We start from the raw sequence: 23,419 nt of genomic DNA on the forward strand, positions 1-23,419 counted from the left end.
CTCAAGCTGGTTTAAATTAAAAAAAGTTTACAAGCAAGCTCATGGTGAAACTCAGTCCGAGTAAGGGGCATAACGCAGCTAAACTCAGCTGAATTCCACTCAGAACAAGATAAAGTCCACTCACTATTTACTTTGGTATCATATAAATTTACGCCTGCTATGTTTCAATCATAATTATTCAACATGTCCCCTTTAAAATCACAGTATCCAGATTCATATCCTATCAACAACCTCCAACTAGATGACAAATCGAGCATTTTTTTTCAAGAAAGGATTTAGATAAAACCCTTCTCAAAAATGAATAAACTTCAAGAGAGTTCTGCATTGATCCAGATACCAAGCGCACACATAAATTAATAACTAAATGCCTTTGTGTATTTATCAAACACTGGAAATATATTGCCTTGGATTTCCGTGATATTTTTTGTCATTGAGGCTCTCCAAAAGAATCTTTCAATAATCTTGCAGCTGTGCATGTCTGTGTGTGTGGGCACAAGAACTTTTGCACGTGCGCGCATCTGTACGAATCTCCGCGTATTAAAATGTGCGCACGTGTGCATGCTTTGCGGTCCGTGCGGGGCTTTGGTGTCTGGTCTGTCTAGAAGTAAATTAACGAAAACCTTTTCTTTTGAAGTCGGTTGAAAGTGAAAGTTAAATATTAAATAAAAAAAAATGAAAACCACAGCATCGTGCTTCATGTAATAAAATTGCCACCGATGTTGACATGGCTGGTTGCTAAGACAACAATGACAACTTCCAATATTCCTGAATGAGTGACAAATCCAGGGAAAATTTGGGCCTACTTCAGTTGAATTTTGCAATCGATGAGTCACTACAGTCCCTGTCTTACTGTTGTACATTTACTTTTATCGCTATACCACAAAAGCACTGCAACTCAAGGAATTGACGCCTTAATACTTCCATCCACCCTAAGAACTCTACCAGATTAACTGTTTTTTCTTATCCCCACTGTGTTCAACCATGATAATAAACGACATGATACATCTCTTTCTTTCCTTATGCAGCTTGGCTGTAGAACTCACTCCATAAACTAATTTATCAAGTTCCTATAACTTTGCTCAATTCAAGACATGTGTTAATCCTTTTCTAAAAAAAACTATCAGTGATGCTCGTAGTTTCTGGCCATTTCAGATTCCAGGACCTAAAATTAAATCAATAAACAACACACCACAAAGCATTTTAAAATTACGACAATCCCCGTTCCACGAGGCCTTCCCGTGGTCCCTACCGGCGTCCGTGGCGCTGGGCTCTGGTAGTTCCCCAGCCTTGGCTGCGCTGCTGCTGCTGGTGGCACGGGGCTGGCAGTGCGCCTCGATGCTGTTGATGACCGTCAGCAACGCCTCCAGCGACAGCAAGTGCGTCGTGTACAGCTGCCCCGTGATCGGGAACGCGTTCTGCACGCAAGCAAAACAAAGACCCCAACTTCGTTAGTGTCGGCAAGCGCTGATTTCATGTGCAACACCGTTTTTGTCTGGTGAAAATAAATTGGCATTGACAAGATTGCATGGGTCGCGCTCCAAGTCCTTGGAGACCCGTGAGCCTTGTGGTTTAACAACGCCACGGGATGCTGCACCACATATTTTGTTGTAGGTTACATTTTACTTTGTTGAAGATACAAACAGCTAAATTTTAGGTCTCGCTTTACTGGATATCAATGGGGTGTCGAAGTACGGATTTACAAAACTTCCACCAAAATCAACTTCCACACGGCAGCAGCCTTGAGCGTGTGTAAGGAGCATTTTAAAAACCTGTTCCACAAAATAAAACAGCTCCATACGTGGCGCAGCACCAACACTTATCCATGTCTTTTGTTAACTTGGGTTTTTTGTTGTACTATGGGATGCAACTTGGTGAGATGCTATAGCGATGGGGTCGTTAGAAAAGAATGAAGCGGTCTAGGAACACAGTAGCAAACTCAGTGGTATAGGACAAAATCAAAACGTAATAAAATGAACAAGTTGTGGGCCACTGTAATTTCTCATCTTGGCAATAAAACTTTGGCATATTTATGCAAGCATTTAATTTGGCCTGATACATTTACCAGCTTGTATCTGCTTGGGTCATGCTGACCACTTCGCAAACACGAGCAGCGGAATGGAACGTGAATGGGACGGGTTTTTTTTGCAATACAGTTGGTTCTGAGCACAACCCCATCTGCACTGAGCCAATGGCGCATCTGGCAGGTGAGCCAGCAGAACACTTGGCGATTCACCACAGACACGTGTTGCACCATCACGCCAACGCCGTGAGTGTCACGTGTTCATTGCCTTGACATGACAAACTGGCTGTGTCGGGTGGTGGCGGGTTTAACGCCACATTTATATTTACGCAATCTAACCCAAACAAAAACCTCTATTATGAACAAGTAACCTTGTTCAAGGGAGACATTCCCTCAAATAAGTGACTCTTAACAAACTTATTAGTACTGTTTGGTGAAGAAGAAAAAATGTATAACACGCTACAGCTTGTTAAATATTCAACATTCTCATGGGAAATAAGATTCTAATACAACAACGATATTATGGATGACAAACTGTCCACGTAAAAAAGCATTGGTCCTGGGTCCTTGAAAAAGAAAAAAAGCAACGGTTCTGGATGTTCCACAATCAAGCCGATGTTATCAAGCAAAAGTCGTCAGTAACATAACTGGGTCTAATGTACACATTGAAAATAAATGAGCACGTTAAATCAATGACGACTGCACGCACCCAAAACTAGAGCTGTGACATAGATGAGTGCAGCACTGGGTAGGGACACCAAGCAAGAGGCTATTGATGATGGACAATGCTAATTAATTCTCACTACAAAATACAATCCTAAAGAACTTGCGGCAAAACTCTTCAGAGTGAATGTGGTGAGGTTAAGGTCGCCAGATGATTGGCAGACTGAAATAATAAATGTAATGGGACTTAAACTTACAACATTTTAATCAGCGAGTTGCACCGAGTGCAGGGTACAAACATCAACGACGCAATTGCATGCATGCTGAATTTCTTTCGCACAGTACGTAGCCAACCGTGCCAATCAGAGGTGTGGGGGGCAGCTGCCTAGTTATTCTACATCAGAAATCCGTGGTGCTTGAGCACAGCAGTAACAACTAAAATTAAACATCGATATGAATAACTTATCTCGTGGCATGGTATCGATGAGCACAATTGGAATCAAACTGCGTAACGGAAGCAGATGCCACCTGAATGATCGACAAGTAAAGACCTAGGAACGCATCAAATTTGTTTCAAGAGACACATCCTTATCCAGCAGTGGCGGAGACGCCCAGTGGCAACTGTGGTGGCAGAGCCGGACACGGGCGGGCCCCGCTCCGGACATCCAGGAGACCTCACCTTGGACAGGAGCTTGGTGAGCTCCTCAAAGAGGTTGGAGCAGTAGAAGTCACAGTCGTAGTTGATGTAGAGCTCTGTGACGAGGCCCGGGATGCGCCAGAGCTGCACCACGGCCTCCAGAGCCATCTCCTTCATCTCGTACGGCAGGCGCGGGCTCTCCGACGTGATCACGTCCATCAGCTTCTTCAGGTACATCTGCACGCGGCACCGGCGACTGCTGTGACTCGACGTGGAACTCGCACGCAAAAAGTGCTCCCGTGAAAGCTGCTTCCGGGAAATGCTCTCTATAGCGGGGACGATGCATTGCTCTGCGAGAGTTCACAATGAGTTTGAGTTGATTTGAGTTGTCACATATGCATGCTGAATTTCTTTCGCACAGTACGTAGCCAACCGTGCCAATCGGAGGTGTGGGGGGCAGCTGCCTAGTTATTCTACATCGGAAATCCGTGGTGCGCGAGCACAGCAGTAACAACAAAAACAAAAGATTAAAAATAAAACATCGATATGAATAAATGATCTCGTGACATGGTACCGATGAGCATAATTGGAATCAAACTGCGTAACGGAAGCAGATGCCACCTGAATGATCGACAAGTGAAGAACTAGGAACGCATCAAATGGAAAAAATGTAACGAGAAAATGATGCATTCTGACTTGGGTACATTTCTCCCCCGTCTTCTAGAATGTCCAGTTGGTTGCCTTCACTTGGCTTTTTCCATAAAAGGCTTAAGACAGGTAGGTTATTGCTACCCGTAGTGATTCTATACACACGCCAAATATAAAGATAAGTCTACTTTTTATTTTCAAAGTAGTTTTTTTTTTATAATAACGATAATCCGTCCGCCCACATTCTAACAATGCACGTTGCACAATTTGCTAGGTGTGAACTTGAGTGCTGCGCGAGGCTGCGCGCGTTCGTACGTGACGGGGGAGAGGTCGCTCGTTTTTTCCCTTCTCTACCATAAATCACTTGACATGGAGACATTTTAAAAAGGTTTTTTTCTAAGAACTCGTTAGCGATATTGCTTCGGTCATCCAGCAGGCACAACTTGAGGTTAGCCACTGTTCGGAACAACGCACTTGCGAGGATTTGTTTGTCAGGAATCTGTCCGACAAACAATAACTCTGAGCCCAGAATTCACAACGCTGTTCAGTGTGGGTTGGTGGCTATACAGAGATACAAATGTCACTGACGGTAGTAGCATGTTCCCAGAGGGGAAAACTACAGATAACAAAAGGTGAAACAAAAATTTGTCTTATAATAAGCTTTGCCAAAACTGAAATACTTTTAGAAATATCACATACAAGATAACAATATAGGAACGTAACCGAACAAGCAAGGAGTAAGACACAATAGAGGTTGGATTTAAATTGCCAATCGGGTGTCCGCGGAGCATCTGTGCCCCCTCCCTTCGTCACGAGATATGTACTTTGTACTGCGGTCATGTTGTACCATCATAAAAACAATACAAAAAAATTTACAATCGGGTGGGTGGTCAGAAAGATATGCGCCTTTACCTCCAACTGGAACTTGAGATGCTCTCTCATGCTCTCAAAGAGGAGCAGGCAGACTCGGAGGGAGGCTGCAAACAGCCCCAGCCTCTCCATGCCCAGAAGCTGCACGACACGCACGCACACACACAAAGACAAAGATCCCCCGTATAGCCTTAACAGACTGTTAGGGCAAGTGCTGCTAGTGGATAACACCTATGAAGGCCGGCACGACACACAAGGGGGCGAGTGGGGCCAGCACCATGCCCGGCCGCCTTCGTCTCCCCTTGTGGCGATGTTTAGACCCTGCTCCAGGTACTCATTTGATGCTGAGTCGACCTAGGGGAGGACAAGGGCCGATTCAGATAATTGTCACTGGTGTTGGCCGTAAGCGGGAATCGAATTCGGGTCGCTGGGTTCGTAACGCAGCGCGATAACCGCGACAAGACACGCACAACTCACACGCGCACACACGTAGCAGCTCCCGTCAGCACGCATGCTAGAAAATCTGCAGTAGCAGCAGCAGCACCTGAACTGCATGGCTTGTGCCCACACTTTCATCGAGCGTGCTGGGATTGCCGAAAGATTAAAAGAACACGCGCACTGCAAGCGCCGTGTCAACCGCTCGCTCGGGATTACCAACTTTCTCCACTTTTTGCACAATCTTTGGCACGGAATTTTTTTTTATCGCATTTGGTTATCGTGCATTTGCTCTCAGAAACGTCTCGGCACTGTAAAGTTTAGTTTTGAGCCATCTGGGAAATGTCTCGGGCACACTTGCACGCTTCGAGTGAAATATCTCCGCAGAAATGTGAAGCGTCTGGGCCTGAACTCGTTTGATCATTAAAATGCAGCACTGGAAAGAGATGTGTGCCCAATGTTCTGCATCATATTTTTATATTTAACGTTTTCTTTACGGTTTACATGAACAAATCTATGCTAGCCTTTAACCTTAGCCCATTTTCAGAATTCACACACTCACACAATATGATGGTTGGCCTTGCACAAGTAAATTAGAATAAACATTATCATGCGAAAGAATTAATGAATGCAAATCAATTTAGTTTTGGTGTAGCCTTGCGAGCCTTATTTAATTCTTAAAACCGTGCTTAACAGTGCAAACTGCACTCTAATATAAAAATATAATTAAAATTTTCAGTCCTCATATTTGATGAGGGCTTAGTCAGCTAAGTATATATTTAAAGCACATTCACCCCCCCCCTCCCAGGGATTTCACCAATTGTCATGATTCTGGTTTGCAATTCAATTCGGGAATCAATTATTTTACACCTTGCCATTTAGTCTGTATTGTGAATGGTTTGTTTCTGCATTGCGCAGTTCTTTTATCTGGATTATCCAACAAGCAACACTTGTGCAATTTGGACATCCCGATGCGTTTCAAGTGAGCGTAAGAATCAATTTGAATGAGTTAAATGACGCATTGCTACGCAGCCGAATGCCTCGAAGGATGACGGTACCCTCCGAGTAAGCCCAGCAGAGGGTGCTCCTTGGGCGCTGGCCAACAGGTGGCAGAGCGGAGAGATCCCACGGGGTTCGAACCTCGTCTGACAACTGCACCACCTGTCACCGTAGCCGGGAGGTCCCCCTCTCACTTGGCTCGAGTTCTTCTGCGAGTTCGACGCTCAACGGCCGATGCCAAAACCGCCAACGGTTAAAAGGGAAAATGCAGAAACAGGATATCTCCACACATCTGGCTGTCCGCCTGACGATGCTAGTTGGAATTACTGGCGAAACGTCGAACTCAAGATTGTAAATGTTGTGGATTTGGTCTCCAACACACAACCGGTGTGCTGTACTAGTAACAAAGTGGCACGTTCTGTTTACGTGACAACCCTGGCTGTCGGGGGGTGGCGGGTTTAACGATACATTTATATATTCACGCGATCCAACCCAAAAAGAAAAATGGATATTATGGATGATTTTGGTCGAAACCCTACGTATTAAACTGACTAAAGCTCGACAAACACGCTCAAAAACATCCAGAAACAACGCAAAGCGAAAGTGTCCGACGCACGGTGTCATCCCAGGCACGCCACTTTACAACGCTCAGACTAAAAACGCGGCTAATCTCCCGTCCACAATTACCGAATTAATGCGCTAAAACAATGAGTGCAATGTTTTGTCGCTCTGGGAGCAGTTTCCCACCAAGTGTTCTCACACTTATCCCCCCCCCCCCCCCCCCCACGTAATCCACCTTGTGGTTTTTGCCCAATTTTGGTGGTAGTTTTATGTGCACGCACGCGCCTCGCTTGGCGCAGAGGCCACACACCTGCTGTGTGAAGCGCGGGGGCTGCATCTGGACTGTGGTGGGTGTGGGGGGGTGTGGCACAGTAGGAGGCGGCTGGTGGCGGCTGCAACAAGGACGCCCGCACAACAGGCCTCTGTTCTTGCCAGGGATGAGCTAATTACTTGGATAGTGCCGATCCGTCACCGCCTCGGCAAATTATCGAAGCCCGCCTGCCAAAAAAGCCGTCCCGCGCTCGCACTAAATTTAAGCATGACGCGCGTAAAACTTTAAAGAGTGTAATTTGAATTTCATGAAGTGGTGGCAGGGACACTGCACAGCCGTAACTTTATTTATTTCGGTTTCCATTCGCCGTGGATTCAAATGGCGACATTTCAGTCGGAGAGTTGGCTTAAAAGCAGACGTTGTGCCTTCTCAGGAAGTTCCCAAGCGGTCCTGGAGTGACCGTGACAATGCCTTTTCCTAAACGCGCTCTTTCTGGCGGGCAAGGCACTCGGCTTGATGCGGCACAAGTTTTGCACGAGAACAGTGGCGACGTGACATTCTGGGCTTTTGGGCCTTCACTCAGCAGCAATTACGAATTACGTAAATATACTCTCGGCCAGCTCTCCACCTGGTTTCCACGCATAAGAGTAACCAGGGGGTTCAAGAGGACCCCCTTGCACTTGGCGCACATGTCGGTCCGCATGTGCCCAGCTCTCACCTATTTGTATTTGAACAGGTAAGGCCCACTGAGCTATACAGTTCTTTCTCAATAAGTGACCTGGCCACAAATGATGAAGTGGCTTATCACGTGGAAATTTACAGCAGCTTAAGTACTCTAAACGCACGTTTCTAATTGCAGGAGGGAAAAACCGGAGGACTCGGAGAAAAATCCACACGACCACGGGGAGAGAGACATGCAGACTCCAATTACACAGCAGGCGTCAGGGTCGGGATCAAGCCCATGACCTCCTGCATACCAGGCGAGGTAGTCAACATCTCGCCACCCACCTGGATGAGGTGGCGGCACAGGTCGTCCTGCACCAGCGCCAGCAGCGAGGCGTAGTGCGCCACGCTCTCGTGCGCCGTCTCCATGGCCACGGTGAGCAGCTGCAGCCCCATGTGCACCATGACGTCCGAGTTGTGGCGGTCGTATAGGTTGGTGAGCGACACCAGGAAGCGGAAGAGCTCGCGGACGCAGGGCAGGCCGTAGGGCAGCAGCACCGTCGTGCCGCCTGCGTGGCGATCGCCCACCGAGAGAGGGGTAGGGTAGGGGGAGGAACAAGACTCCTCGATGAGTTGACGGTAGCGTGAGTGCGTGTGTGCTATTGCTGCTGCTGCTCTGGCTGTCACTAGAGGTCACAGGTGGTGTGGGGGCCTCAACTTCCCAAGGCTGCCATGTGACTCAAGAGTGCTGCCCTGGCTGCCCCAAAGACATGCTGGCGATGGACACTGGCTGCCCTGGGGATTGCCCTGGTACTCTTTTGTGCTGCTCTGACTGTCTTTGGGACTCTTTGGTGATGGGTCTTGCCCTTCCAGGACTCAGCAGGCTCTGGTTGCTACGTCCGCCCCCCCCCTGAACTTGGCCTCATTGACCCCTAGCTGTGCCACGGTGCTGCTTCCTCTCCCCCCCCCCCCCGTGTGTCCCACACCACCATCCCCCCCACCCCTTCCCATTTCACCTTCTTCCCTAACATTGTCCGTCACTTATGTAAAGCGTACTGAGAAGTGGTTGGATTTAGATAACATATAAATTGATTAATACTTTCATTTTCGATAGCGTTATTCATGCTAATAGCATTCCATAACACAGTACATTAACTATATACAAGGACCAAATCCCATATACAGCCACTTCCAAGCAAATGAAAACCCTACAACCAAGCAAATATTTTTTTATATATATATAAAGTGCAGTTGCTGCACAAGAGGCTGGCACAATGAGGAAGCAGCCATTGATCATGGTCAGATACAATGCCGCACAAGTTCAAATACGACCTTAGAGAGGCTGTAACGGGAGCATGACTAGTTAACACGTACAATGTCTCCACGGTCTAATTTAATGTTGCTTTGGCAAATGTTGGCATGGAACAATTTGCCATTTCATTGATTAAAATCGACTCTTTTATCCCCGTGGCCACTAACTGAACGGCCCGCGCAGAACATCCATCGCACCGGCGTGGTTCTCCTTGCTGGGGGCGCTCTGTGAGAAGTTGGTGAAGCGAACCCCGCGTGGGTTCACGTAGTCGAGGTCGCGACCCTCACGCAGGGGCGGCTCGCACGGCGACTCCTGGCCCTCCGAGTCCTCGGGAATCGTCTCCCGAGACAGGAAGTGACCCTTCCCCCCTCCCGAGGTGTCGGCTGCATCGTCTGGGCATTGCTCGGACACCACCTGCAGGAGAGCGGTCGTGCGAAATACACATTGGGCTGGTGGGGAAGAAACTGGAATGTCCGGGGATAACTCTCAAAGCTTCGCACAGATTCAAAAATCCATCGCTGTACTTGCCATCTGATGATGGCGATGTGGGCTCATTAGACAACATATTGTTCCCGCTACTTCTGTTGCATGACAGGAGACCAAGACTCACATCTGCCGAGGTTCTGTCTTGCTCGAGCATGTCGGCCTCTTGCTGCTGCTCGTGCTCGTGCTGCTGCTCGTGCTGCTGCCCGCGCCCCTCCTCCTCGCCGATCTCACGTGCCCCCGCGTGGTTCTGAAGGCGGCGGTCATCGTCCGCGGCGGCGGCGGAGTTGAGCAGGCACCTGTCGCTGACCAGCACGTCACCGAGGCCGCGGCGCGGCGACGGCGGCGGGTCATCTCGCGACACCTCCTCGCTGCCGCCCCTCCCGCTGTCCATCGCCAAGCTCGCGGGGTCCTCGGACAGTGGGGTGTCCGGCGAGGACGCCTGCTCGCTGTACGCCAGCGACGGGTCCGACGGGCAGCGGGGTAACCCGGCCCCCACTGCGGAGGACGATAAGTAGAATTAGCGAGAGGGATTGGAACGGGTACACGGCGGGTAGGCAGTAGCGAGACGGCAAGTGGGCGCACAAGAATTTGCTTTGATGCTGCTCCAAGTAAAACCACACCAACATCAACCTTTCGCTAATTAGTAAATAGAAATTACCACTTTTTCTTTGAATCTTAAAAGTCACTTTGTTTTTATACCCTGACATGTATTATGAATGTTACAATTATAAAAGGGAGGAAACAGGAGATAAATGGTTTTGAGAGATTATGAATAAAAAAAATACGCTAAGGGATGGTAGATCCTGACAATTGGCCAATCATTTCTGATTAAATAAAAATGACGGGTAAAAAATATTAAGATAAAGCCATTACACGTTGCATGTGTCTGATGATTACTAAACAAGCCCTACGTCACAAAAATGTGCCGATTTAAACTTTCAATTACATCACCGCTCTCATCGTGTTTACAATCAGGCACATGCAGCGTCTAATGACTTGACTGGTATTTGGACATCTGAGAAACTACTGGACATCTGTGAAAAAGAGCTTTACAGTTCATCGGATTCCTCAAGTACAGTAAAACCTTGGATTGCGAGCAAAATTCGTTCCGGAAACGTGTTTGTAATCCAAAGCACTCGTATATCAAAGCACTCGGATATCAGTTGTGATCACGTGACGCTCGGCAGACAAAGCGTATACACGTACTACTCGTATTGCAAGACCTCGCTCGTTTATCAAATTAATATTTATTTAAAATGTTTGCTCGTCTTGCAAAACACTCGCAGACCAGGTTACTCGCAATCCAAGGTTTTACTGTATAATTAATATCCTGATTTGAACAGAAATGATCCGTAAACGCTGACAGAAAACCCTGCCTCAGAGCACAATGCAAAACTAAGCGAGCATCGGTGTTTCCGGCTCTTCGTGATGGGTGGCTGCCCACGTACCGGACTCTTGAGACGACGTGTGGTCTGCGGTGAGCTCGCTCAACGAGTCACAGGCTGGCTGTTCGCTCGGAGACGGCAATCCAGCGTCGCTTAGCGAGCCCTGCGCTTGCTCCCGAGCCCTGGAATCGACGCAGGGTTGCCCAGATGGCAGCCGACTGGTGCCACTGCCGGCGCTGCCACCGGCGCCCCCTCCTCCCCCGCCGCTCGCCTTCCCCGCGGTGCCGGCCGCGGCTGCATGGCGCGACGCGCGAGGAGACCGTTTCTGCTTCTTCCACTTCTGGTCGACCATGCCTCCCGCGCGCATCTTGAGCTGCATTTCAGGCAGAGCAGGGTGAGGGCTCACCTTACGATGCCCGTCGTAAATCCACTGCAGCTTATGAGCAAAATATTTGTAACGCTTTCCAACTGAAGTTGAAGGTGTTTATGCATTAGTTCCAATCGTCCGTCTAATACTGGATGTGGCGGAGTGCTGCAACTCTGGTAAAGATGGTCCAATGTGAACAAGTTTTGGTATAACGTAGCTAGTAGAGACTTGCGCTATTTAAAACTGGCCAAACTGATCAAAGGGGTGGCAAAAACTTTGTGGCACAAACTACTAAAAAAAGGACAAGAGCCTTTCGTCCCCACAGCTTCCCATCGGCGACATGTTGAAAAGCGTTACATAATCCATACATATGAATGTTTTTTTCAAATGTACTTTAAGGTTTGACTGCACTGCAGTTAACTTTTGGAAATCTGACCAGGAACACAGGATGACTGTGACAGTGCACACGTGTTAGTCAAAGCGAGCAGTTAATCACAAAATGTCTTCTCATTCATAAACTACTCACCGTGGAGGAATACCACAATCATTTTAATTCATTAAAACAATCCAATACTGCTTATTATTAATGATGAACAGTGGTTGTACATTTTTTTAAATTAATATTTACTTAAACGAAATATTACAATACAAAATTGTATATTTACCAAGTGTCCAAACACACGTGGTTATAAATGCCATGCGGGGGAGTGCTGCGCTGAGAACACGTAATTTTTAAATTTAATATTTATTTTATTTTAACCAGGGAAGGCCCACTGAGCTATATGGCTCTTTTTCAGAAGCAACCTGGTCACAAATTATAGCTCAACGAAGTGGCTTATCATGTGCAAATCCACAGCAGCCAAATATTCTAAAACGCATGTTTCTAAGCATGCAGGGAAAAACCGGAGGACCCGAAGAAAAATCCACACGATCACGTGGAGAACATGCAAACTCGAAATATACAGGTATCAGGGTCGGGATCGAACCGACGACCTCCTGCATACCAGTCGAGGGAGTTAGCATCTCGCCACAGCGGCGCCCGGTAAATTCACGTTCAAATGTCGCAATAATATTTTAACGCTAATTTTATTTACTCACACACCCATCCCAGTCGCCACACATCACCCCCCCCAAGGGCATCCAGCCGGCTGCCAAGACACAAACGCAGTCACAAGCTGGGGTGGGGGGGGGGGGTGAGACACTGATGATTGATTGGAGCTGAGGCCTATTCATCAGCTGTAAGTGTGTGCACCAAATACTGTAGCAGGAAGATTACTAAGCGATCAGACCGAGAAAATAGCCGGGGCAGCTGTACGTGCCCCGTGGCAAGGTTAATCCCACTCCAGACAAAAATAAGGGAATAGAAATGTTGTATATTCTATATTTCCGTATTGCAAAAATTCTTTTGTGTTTGGGGATACTGTATACCTAAAGGTGTTTGCTTGTTTGAACAAAAACTGTGGCTAAATCCTAAAAGTTACAATATTAAAAGTACTAACACTAACCACTTAATTTCCCCCAAAAATTATAACCCCGGTATTACGTGACCAGCGCATAACGATGCTAACTTTTAACAGAGTGACATTTAAAATGTTCGTAGTTTTTTTTTTAAGTTGCAGCAAACCATCATCCTGCCTGTTTTTTTCTGTGGATGTGGCGATGCAGTCACTCAGCGCACTGAACTTTAACCCCTGACCTATGTGCGGCAAGTGGCATCTAAACCAGTCCAGGAGAAACCCTATCATTAACGTGCACTGACCAGCATGGTGAAGTATTGCAAAACAACTTCCATAACCAATAGGGGTGGCTTTCATCCAGAAGTAACATTGACAAAAGGATATTTATTATGTATTGTAATACATAATAATAAAGCCAACAAATGACGCAATTGTGTCATGCCCTGACACAAAACATCTCGGATGATACCTTGCACACGAGCGCAAGACGCATCACATCTCCCCGCGTAACTCCGATTACTTTGGAAAGGAACAAGGAGTCTAACCCACCTATTGACAACACTGACGAAGACTGCGCGAGCCTCACACAAAGTCTTATTTTTTGTCTCGTCCCCTCACACTGCCCCCCACAGCATGCAAATGTCCTTTCAGGCAGACCACAACATCCACCCCAATTTGGAAAAAAGCCTCTTTCCAGCAAAAAAAAACCCCAGTAGTGTTGTATTATTGCACCATGCTGTTTACGTTCCTTAAGCATGCTCATTTAGTTCAGTAAACGAAAACACTTTACGTAATTAAACGGGGGCATTCGTGCCGAATGGAAAGCTGTTAAACGGCTCCACATTAATGTAATTCGAACGCTTTTACGGACGGAGCTTCGGGACAACCTCTTACCTGAACACGTTTATTTTTCCACAACACAGTGTAAGCCTCGAGAGAGAGAGAGAAAGCAGAGGGGTGGGAAGTGTGTTGGGTTACAGCGCACAGTTAATGCGAGCGGTCCACGTGGCTGTTCAACAGACGCCGCTGCCACCACCGCCACAGAGCCGGGACCGGTTCCGGGTACAGTCCCGGCCAACATACACCAAGGGCGCCACAGTTTTGCGAGATGTTAACTACATCGCCTGGTATACAAGAGGTCGTGGGTTCGTTCCCGAACCTGACGCCTGCTGTATATTTGAAGTTTGCACGTCTCTCTCCCCGTGGTCGAGTGGATTTTTCTCCGGGTCCTCTCGTTTTTCCCTCCCACATTCAGAAACGTGCATTTAGAGTATTTAAGATGCTGGAAATCTCCATGCGATAAGTCACTTCGTTGAACTATCATTTGTGGACCGGTCGCTTCTGAAAAAAGTGCTCAAGAGCTCAGTGGGCTTTACCTGCTAAAGTAAAAAAGTGAGTTCATAGTTAGTTAGCGACGAGACGGCCTACAGCCCCCCGAGGTGCCAGCGGGCAGTGACTATTGGCACAGACAGGCTGCCGCTACGAGTCTGCATTGCGCGTGCTCACTAACGGTACAGCGGTCCATTCTGTGCAATAGTTGGCGATGCTCCTTAAGGTGAATACAAAGATGCACGAGGGCTGTATTTGTACATTTTACCCAATGTCACCGTATCCATAATGCATTTGATCAGATTAACAGCAACTGTCTGTTTATTTATTAACAAGTTCTGGTGTAATATTTTAATGTATTGAATTTTCTATGGTGCAACATCACATTATTATTTTTTGTGATTTGCTTTCCTTCCCTATATCTTGCACTCATACCGTGTCGTTGTATTGTTTCTTGTTGTAACACGACTGGACATCTGCGAAAAAGAGCTTTACAGCTCATCAGATTCCTCTGGTACAAATAAATATTCTGATTACTCTGATGCAGCTTTCTCAACGCAAGAAGCAAGCTACCATCAGCAGCAGCAGCAAAGCCTACTGCCACACAAACCCCTCGAAATACATTTCCTTCCCACATTGTGACTCCCTAAAGAGGGCGGCACGCGTTTGACTGCGGCCAACTACGAATACGGCCAGACCGTGTCGCTTCAGAAAATGACATCGGGCTGCCTAATCCTACACATTTTGCGCGAGAGTTAATGCGATAATTCCCATTAATTCTCGATTAAAGAGGGCGGCACCCCAGCACGTGCGTGCGCGTCAATGCGCACCGCCCGACAGCTCTGATTTAGTCATTGGTGCGTCTTGGGCTCCTCGTGACATTTGACGGCGCTTATCCTTAGATCAACCCGTGGGTTATGCCCAGGCAACACCTCTTCGACTCCTTGACTGACTCAATGTCATTCGCCCCCGCCAAGTGTGCCTAACCACTAAGAACACACCCTTTGTTTTTTATTCGCATACCTTACTGCGTGAGATTCTCAACCAAAAGGATCAAGTGGCACGATTCAGTGGCTGTATACGCACATGCATACTAACGCCGACATGAACAGCCAGCAAGGGTGTATCCAGTAGACAAGCCCACATCCCTTCACCACAGGGGCTGGTTTCGATTAGTACGGTTGGCTGCGTACGGCGCGAAAGAAGTTCTAGACACATACATTCCAAAAGATATACGTGTAGTACAGAAATTGTGATCTCTCTTTTAAAGTGTGTTGGCCTGGCGATGGTTGCCTGGTTATGAGCCGTTAGAAAAAAATTCCCTACGCATAACCTTTGATGGGACATCTTGGGCAAAACATATTAATTTGTCCTGCCGAGGTGTGTGGCTGGAAATGCATTGAAGTTAACAGAGCAGCGACATTAGAGACGGTCACTACATTGTGCCAAATGTAGAGTCAGAGCATCTGACAATCATTTGTAAACTTAATTGTGAAAAACGGAAAAAAAAAGTACTTTTTGTAATAGAAATGTTCTAACGCTAACTAGAAAACCAAAAAATGGCCCACTGGCATTGAAAAGAAAAGCATTTCACGGGTTGTGAAATAAACAAGGGACAATGTAAGATGTCAAGCCACGGTTTGAGATATGAAAATTGAAGACTTGCATGTCTTCTTTTAGGTATATAGTACCATGGAATTCCTTACCAAAATTAAACTCAATTTTGTTACTTGATTAATACATGAATATAGGACTAAATGAGAGCCATACAATTAAGTGGGTTTTACTTTCTTTAGTTTAGTGCCTCTCGTATGTATGCTGTACTAGTAATAATCCCAAGTAAAATTATATGCCTACTTTTAGAACTCCATAAAATAAACAGTGTTCATAATACTTCCATACCGCGTACTTCAATTAAACATTCATGTAAACAAGGACAGTACAAATACACAATCTTCGACTACATTTGGCCAATGTATTCTGCAAAAAGAAAAAAAAACCCCAAAGATGATCTCTTTTTCTAAACCGAGTGACATTTGATTAAGCAAATGGGTACCATGGACGGTGTGGGCTTGCGTCCCATTTTCCAACGACGGCAGGCACGTCACTGTGGAGTAATCTGACAGCTACCTGGGACCGCAGAGTATTAGAACAAAACTCCAAAGGCTGGCACCAACACTGGCGTTGCTATAAACGCCAAACAGCACTCTGTGGCAATGGGGGGGGTGGGGGGCGTCACCACCGTCACCAGCGCCGCAGCCACGTGGCCAGCCGGTCCCCGCACATAACCCCCCTCTGTGCCATCAGGGACCAACAGGGATGGCCACAAACGTGAATGCGGAAAGGACAGGCAAACCCTTTACCATGAGCTGATGCAGAGCCCCCGTGTCAACATCCTGTACACACCACCTGTGTGGATGTGCGCGAGCTAAATGACAACCTCAGGTCTTGGCTACGATTTTAGAGCAACACGCTATGCTGATGAGTGACCAGTCCAATAGGAGCTAAAAGCCCTCTTTGCTGGGAAAAAAAAACACTCATCCACTCTGCCTTAGAGTGACCCCTAGTGACAAACTTCAGAGTGCTACATTCCACTGACTGAAGTTATTCTCGATTTTGCCGAGCTGGATTTAAATTTAATATCACATTAAAGTCCAGGTTTCTGCATTTAATCTGAGTAGCAAACTTCGTAGTGTGAATATTCAGTAACGAGCACGTTGTCACTGGTTTTGGCGTCGGTGTTGAGACTTTAGTCTGAAGATTATTGCTGTAATCCCAGAGTCGAGGGAGTAGAGAACACATGTTGAGTTTATTGGCATATTTGTATTCGTTTTTTGCTTTCATCAAAGGCTCTATTTTATTACATGGAGAAAATAAATTCAAACTAATTTACTGCTTGTTTCTGTCTCGTAATACGTGTGTCATTTGTAAAATTGGACTTCACTTTTCAAACTTGATTAACTCAATTTGTAATTAATAAGTGAGCATTAAAAGAATCCAAGTCCAACATTTCTCAAATTTCGATCATGTCAATTAATGTTTGAGGTCATGAGCTGGCTTTCTGGTTTTTATTCATCCAATCAGATAACCGTGAAGGAATGCGTCCCATACGTTTCCACCCTCTTGGCATTACTGCGCAGTCCTTGCAGTAATGAATACAGGGAAGAGCGAAGCACGTTTTAAGTTAAGAGCACGTGTATGTGAAGGTATTATGAGGAGGAGAGGCATGGCCCAGTCATGAACCCTGCGCGAGGAATTCGTGCAAGAGTCAGCATCGCAGTGAAGAGAAAACTACGGGCTGCCAGGAAGTGAAAATGACACGGGGGGTGTGTGCATCTGCTGCTCCATGTGCAACGGGGTTTCGAAGGAAATTCAACCACCGCAACACTTGTGCGCGGAAATCCACTAAAGCGGCAGGGGAAAATCCTCTCCAAATGCTCACGTGGATTAAACACGATCGAGTATTGTCTCATCGTTATTCAACAAGTCTGTGACGCACCCTCTGAATGGGTTTTTTTTAATATGCGTCGCAAATGAAAACCACCAGCAAATGATTCTTTGAGAGCTGGAAATAACAAAAAAAAATGCGAGAAATAATGGATATTAAGTAATTGCTTTCAAATACCTTTTTCATGTTTGTGACAATGAAGCTCTTGCTCTCCTCCTTAAACTCTGGTAACCTGAAAGAAACAAAGGCGGCAGTGGATGTTAAAGAGAAGCGTGCGGCAGTCTCACACATTCGCAACCACAGCGTGATCCCAGCGGAATCGGAGTGACACGTTAAGTGCGCGACGCTGAACTAATTTCACAGAAAAACCAAAACCTTACATACACCCATGTCATTTGGCTCGCACGGTTGGCTACGCACGGCGCGAAAGAAGTTCAACATACATCATAGTTAAACAAAAATCTATATTAATTTCTGCGTATTGCGTCTGCCTTGCGCAAACCATCTCATACTATGTCCGCAACGATTTTTTTTTTATTGTTAAATGATCATGTTTATGTTTTTCGTGTGAAAATATTTGATCTCATAATGCTACAACTTGTCATGTAATAGCGATTTAACTGGGTAAGTTTGCGTTTAAGACGTAGCTGTTGTTCTTGTCAATCCCCCTTTCAGCCTGTAATGACCAAAATAACGGTGCAGAGCGGTCGACTTTTTCATGTTAGAGCCTAGCAGAAACATGGGCCACAGGCCAGGGTTAAGTGCAGGAATTTTTTCAAAAGCTTTTGCACCATTGCCTTCAAATCTCCTCATTAAACCTGAAGCATACAATGCAGGATAACGCAGGATTTGTTTTTAATTCAGCCAACACGTGGAGGTTCTGCCGCTGAAATGTAAGGATTTTCAGGAGAGGATTTTTCCCAATCTTGCCCCCGTGTTTGCCTCTAACCTGCTCGGGCCCGCCACACTGCTTCCCTGTAATCCCCCGCCTTTCTGCCGACCTAGGAACTAATCATTTCTAATGCGGCCGTGTGGGCCCACGCTGCGCCGGCAGCTAATACTACATAATGCCAGCTTCTCTACTAAACCTGGGGGGCGGTGGGGGGGGGGGGGTCCTGGCTGACAGGAGCCGTTCCGGAGCCAGCAGGAACGGCGAGTCGCTGCGAGCTGCCGCACGGGGTGCGTGCGTGGTGTGTGCGCGCTGCTCATTGCATGCGAGAGAGAGGCCCCCCGTTTTTTAATTAGGCCATCCCCGTGCAGCACCGCTGATGGCTTTGTTGGCACGTTCCGAGGGATCACACAGAATAATGATTATGTGCTATTTCTGTTCATGTGGATTTGTTGACTACTTGGCCTCCTCCCCGCCTGCTGCCCCCCCACCCCAAGCCCCGCCGACTTTCTTTCTGCGTAACAATCTGAGGGGGGGGGAGGGGGTTAAAGACGCGTGCGCCATCAATGCAGTGCGGCCACGGTGCTGGGTGCAAAGCAGTGGCTGGTCTGCCGGCAGATGGGTTTGTTTGCGATCATGACGATGCATTAACTATGGCTCGGCAGTTTCATTTTCATTTTGTGTACGCTTATGTATTAATTTACTGCAGGCATTAAAAGTGATCAAGTAAAGACAATATTTACATTATGGTGATATTGCTGTGATGGACATAGTGCACAGTAAATTACCTCTCATGAAACTATAGGCTATTATAATATACAAGTGAAAGGAAATACATTTAAAATGAACAAGAGATTTTCCAAAAACAACCAAATGGGAATGTATTTCTTTTACAGTCCACACTAGTCTAATTGTAGCTGAATGCTATAATTTGTGCCATTACAGCTGGTGGTGGCCTTAACTAAAATATTAATATTTCCATAACATGCCAAAGAGACCATGTGCCTGTTTTCAAAACAATACATTTTTTTGACAGCTCTGGGCTCTTTAAAAAAAAACACACAAAAAACACACAAAAAACACACTTGCAATGCAAGGTCTCGAAGTTAAGAGATGGAGGCTCTTGGACTCTGAATGGTTTTCAGGGTTCCATCTCCATGCAATCGATCAGCTAAACCCACCGCTTGCAGCGACGACGTTAAGACACGCAATGCCATCGCTGCTCTGTCCGCGCCGTGTCTTCGTTTGCGCTGAACGCACCGACGCCCGAATAAAAGACACGGCTGCTGGCCACTCAACATGCTGAAGACAATTTGCACACGAGTCGGCAACAGAACAGTATTCCCAAGTTATTCGCGACCTTGCTGTCCGTGATTTTGGCGATCCGCTATCTGTGGGCCAATATCATTGTCCGCGAAATTTGCTATTCACGAGCATCTCCGGAACGTATCCCTCGCTCGCCGTGAATAACGAGGGAATGTTGTCGTGCAAAGAGCCCTACTGGTCAAACTTGCAACGGGCTACTTAAGTGTGACGGGACAATGGAAAACCTAACCATTCATTTCGAAGAATGTACAAGGCGGAGAGAGCATCTATTGAATCGTGTACTAGCCTCTCAAATATTAATACCTCTCCCGGTTTGCACGAGGCCACCGTCACAAACAACGTGCTCGCACACCCTGGCTGAGCCCCAGTAAAGGTGCGGTGACCGTGAGCTGAACTTTTGCTACAACAAACCTGCCTACCTACCTACCCCTTAGCCTTATCTGAACTCTCAAAGGGCATAGGCATGTCTCCTACTTGGGTGTCGTAAAATTACAAGGCATCCCATTTCCAAGACGCTGTTCCAACGTCATCCCTCACGGTGATACTGCGATGTGTTATACGGGCTTAATTCTAGCGAGCGATGCCACTCCTCCTCAACACCGCAATTGCTATAATGACAAGCGGGCTGTGACTTGCACCTTGCTGTCTACAGGATAATTGCCTTGCTGTAAAATTATCCAGCTATACTACCCATTAGGCTGGATATCCTAGTGGTTAGCGAAAATACCACTGAGCCAGTTTTCATAGGTTTAATGGTCTGGATTCTGTTATTAGCCAGGTGCGCTACTTTCAAGTGGATGTTAAAGACGCGAGGACAATAACGCGTGATAATAGGCTTTGTGTGGCTATGTCATGACTCAAAAGTGCCACATTTCAAAATGAATATCAAAGACAAGTTCTGTATTACAAAAAATAAAACTGCTGCACCATTATAGGTATTTCAGGGGATCTATCAAGTGTCAATGTTGTTATAATAAATAGCATGATGGACATTTCAATTTATTTTACAGGAAATAGCTACAACACATACACGTTAAAGCTACTTAACCACGCAAATTTCCCCGGTTTATTTTGTACACATTCCAAATTGACACTTTTTTCTGAAAGTCAATTCAAACGCCATTCAACGTCTATTTTAAAAGAGTCTTCATTGCCGATCAGTCATTAAGTTCTGAAATGTATGTATTTTTTGCAGTTACTTAAAAAATAAAACTGCGTACTGAGAAATACCGCTAAATGAAACAAAAGGAATATAATATTTAGAAAGAAATGTTGATGTAAAATATTAAAATAACAAATGCATTATTTTAATGATTTTTCCTAAGCATGGCATCATTATTCCCCAACAACAACAAAAATTGACAATCTCAATATCCTTTATTAAAAATGAATGCATTCAATTGCACTTACTATATTAGGTAAACACATTCTAATGCCAAAATCCATATGCAATAATCTGTCTGCCTCTCTTGCTCTCCGCCACTCCTTGGTATGTCCCATTCAGACGCCGAATGGAAACACCCCTTTATGTATTTTTAATCGCACTTTGGGTGGCTAGAAAACTACTTTTAGGCTTGCATTAGCTCCAGATCAATATGCAAAGTAGAAGAAGAAAAAACTAAATCATTTGAAGCCTTCCGCCGCGACTGACGAGGCAAACAATGGGGAACCAGTATCAGCAGCCGCGTTCGACGCTGAACGCCGGGGCTGGCTGGAGTTGCACGGATCGGACACCTGATGGAGCCATGGTTCCTGGTTGTAAGGCTACTACTACTCCTTCTCTCCAGCAGCACAGCAGCTGCCCCTTCTCCTCCACTTCACTTCAAGGCCACACACTCGCTAGCTCAAATCGTCGCGCACCACTTGCCTTCACTCGTGCGCGCGTAGAGCCGTTTCTGGACCCTGCCCATGCCATGTGTGCCATTGAGATAATTTAACCAGAGTTCTCCGCGATGGTCAATGGAGATTTGCTAAGGTAAGAAGCATAGGCGTGGGAGCACAGATGTACAGCACAACAACAGATTTGCCCTACTTGTGTCTGATGCCCACCATGTGGCCCAGCAGTAACATCTGCTGCGTGCATTGGTCGCCCGTACGAGCTTTCAAAGACCAACACGATTGGGCGCATTCCGAGTGATTTGGTCATTTTTTTCAAGATTCTCCGAGTTTGGCTCCATGCCTCCAAACATGTGTCCACCCGTAAAAAGTTGTACGTGATACAAGTTGTTTTTATAATTATAATTTTTTGGCGCCGTCAATCAATGACTGTGAAATATACAAGGCGCTGAAAACAACGTTGGGGCCAACGTTGATTCCACGCACGCGGTGCATGGGGAATTCACAAAACCCATGGCCCAGTATCACACCAATGCAACAGCAGCTCCTCCTTTGCTCCAGTCTAGTTCCATCCAGACACCCCAGAGATGACGGCTATAATAGAACTGCAAGGGGCTTTGTAACCTCAACGTTGTACATCCAACGTTGAGGTTTGGTATGCGTGCCATTCTAATAGCGCAAGGCTACTGTGAAGGCGCTGTGTTTTAACAGTCTGCTGTAGTTTCACAGTAGGGGGGGCGATGGGGTACGTGTAATCTCAATTGGGTACATTTGCAGGTAAGTTTCTTCAAATGTGGCAAAATAGGATGACGATGCCAGCACACATAATGACCTACTCGCCCGTGTTTACTTACCTTGCGAAAAGGAGCTGCACCATATCCACCAGCGTGTGTTCAGCGGATTTCCTCAGCAGCTCTGAACAAAAAAAGCAAGTTTAAAAGCATTTGATAGCTTAATTCAGAGGTGCATAACTAGTAATATACAAGAAGCTTAAAATAGTTAAAAGTTTATGCCCCATGAGAATTTCAGCACACGCTTACAGAGTTTATACGTTTGGAAGTAGCAAACCAAATAACAAAACTGCACAAAAAATGCTGATAATGTTTTATGTTTTACAAAATGCGGAAATTCTGTGAGAACACAATAACCCTTGAAATAAAATCCGTATCCGTAAAGACGAAATGCAAAAACTTCGCAACATAAAATAAAATATCCAATATGAAATGACCAAGCGCACGGCTTACGACAAAACACCTTTATATAAATAACTAAATACCAACATATCTATTTGCACGAAAATAAATACGGACTCGCTCGCCGCACGATTGAATGGAAGTTGGAGATTGCAATGCAAAGACATGCAGGCAAATATATAAAATATACAAATAAGGGTTTTATCAAGAGGCCTGACATTATCACAGATCCCCCGGGGAGAGGAGGCGCAGAGTGATGGGGAACGCATCTGTTTACTCGGGATTACGCCGCCAATATTGGCAGCAAGCGGCACGAGCGCTCGGCGGCGCGGTAATAACGGGCGCTTCCCAACGGGGGGCACCAGAGAGTGCGCGCTGCCACGGCGCTGGTGCTCACTCTGTTTGAGAGTGGGATTAGCCAGCCAATATTTCCCCTGCCTCGAGCCCTACCACAATCTTTATCCCGCCCCCTCTCCTTCCCCCCCCCCCCCCCCCACCACAAAGAAAACTCGCACCCCCGCACGCATGCACGCACAGCCAGCCAGCTCGCCCGCCTGCCCCCCCCGCCAGCCCCCGCTACCGCGGTCCCCACGCCGCGTGCAGTAATAAAGTACGCCTCCCAAA

General features: G+C 46.4%; 1 protein-coding gene across 7 annotated transcripts in view; it reads right to left on the reverse strand.

Moving 5' to 3' along the window:
- GBF1 (golgi brefeldin A resistant guanine nucleotide exchange factor 1) overlaps positions 1 to 23,419 on the reverse strand; it is a 166,267-nt gene that overhangs the window by 56,517 nt on the left and 86,331 nt on the right. For 5 of the 7 annotated variants that reach the window (XM_061565075.1, XM_061565076.1, XM_061565074.1 and 2 more), the window contains exons 7-16: positions 22,457 to 22,517; positions 17,729 to 17,783; positions 13,669 to 13,704; positions 11,014 to 11,323; positions 9,690 to 10,060; positions 9,277 to 9,493; positions 8,113 to 8,336; positions 4,881 to 4,979; positions 3,363 to 3,557; positions 1,250 to 1,415 (exon numbers count right to left, since the gene is read on the reverse strand). In XM_061565075.1, coding sequence (XP_061421059.1) covers positions 1,250 to 1,415; positions 3,363 to 3,557; positions 4,881 to 4,979; positions 8,113 to 8,336; positions 9,277 to 9,493; positions 9,690 to 10,060; positions 11,014 to 11,323; positions 13,669 to 13,704; positions 17,729 to 17,783; positions 22,457 to 22,517 — 1,734 coding nt within the window. The remainder of the gene's footprint in view (positions 1 to 1,249; positions 1,416 to 3,362; positions 3,558 to 4,880; positions 4,980 to 8,112; positions 8,337 to 9,276; positions 9,494 to 9,689; positions 10,061 to 11,013; positions 11,324 to 13,668; positions 13,705 to 17,728; positions 17,784 to 22,456; positions 22,518 to 23,419) is intronic. The other 2 variants (XM_061565078.1, XM_061565080.1) reach the window with 1 other exon arrangement.

This window comes from Lethenteron reissneri, chromosome 34 (genome assembly GCF_015708825.2).
Source record: "Lethenteron reissneri isolate LAM-NWPU_2019-01 chromosome 34, ASM1570882v1, whole genome shotgun sequence".
Classification (NCBI taxonomy): Eukaryota; Metazoa; Chordata; class Hyperoartia; order Petromyzontiformes; family Petromyzontidae; genus Lethenteron; species Lethenteron reissneri.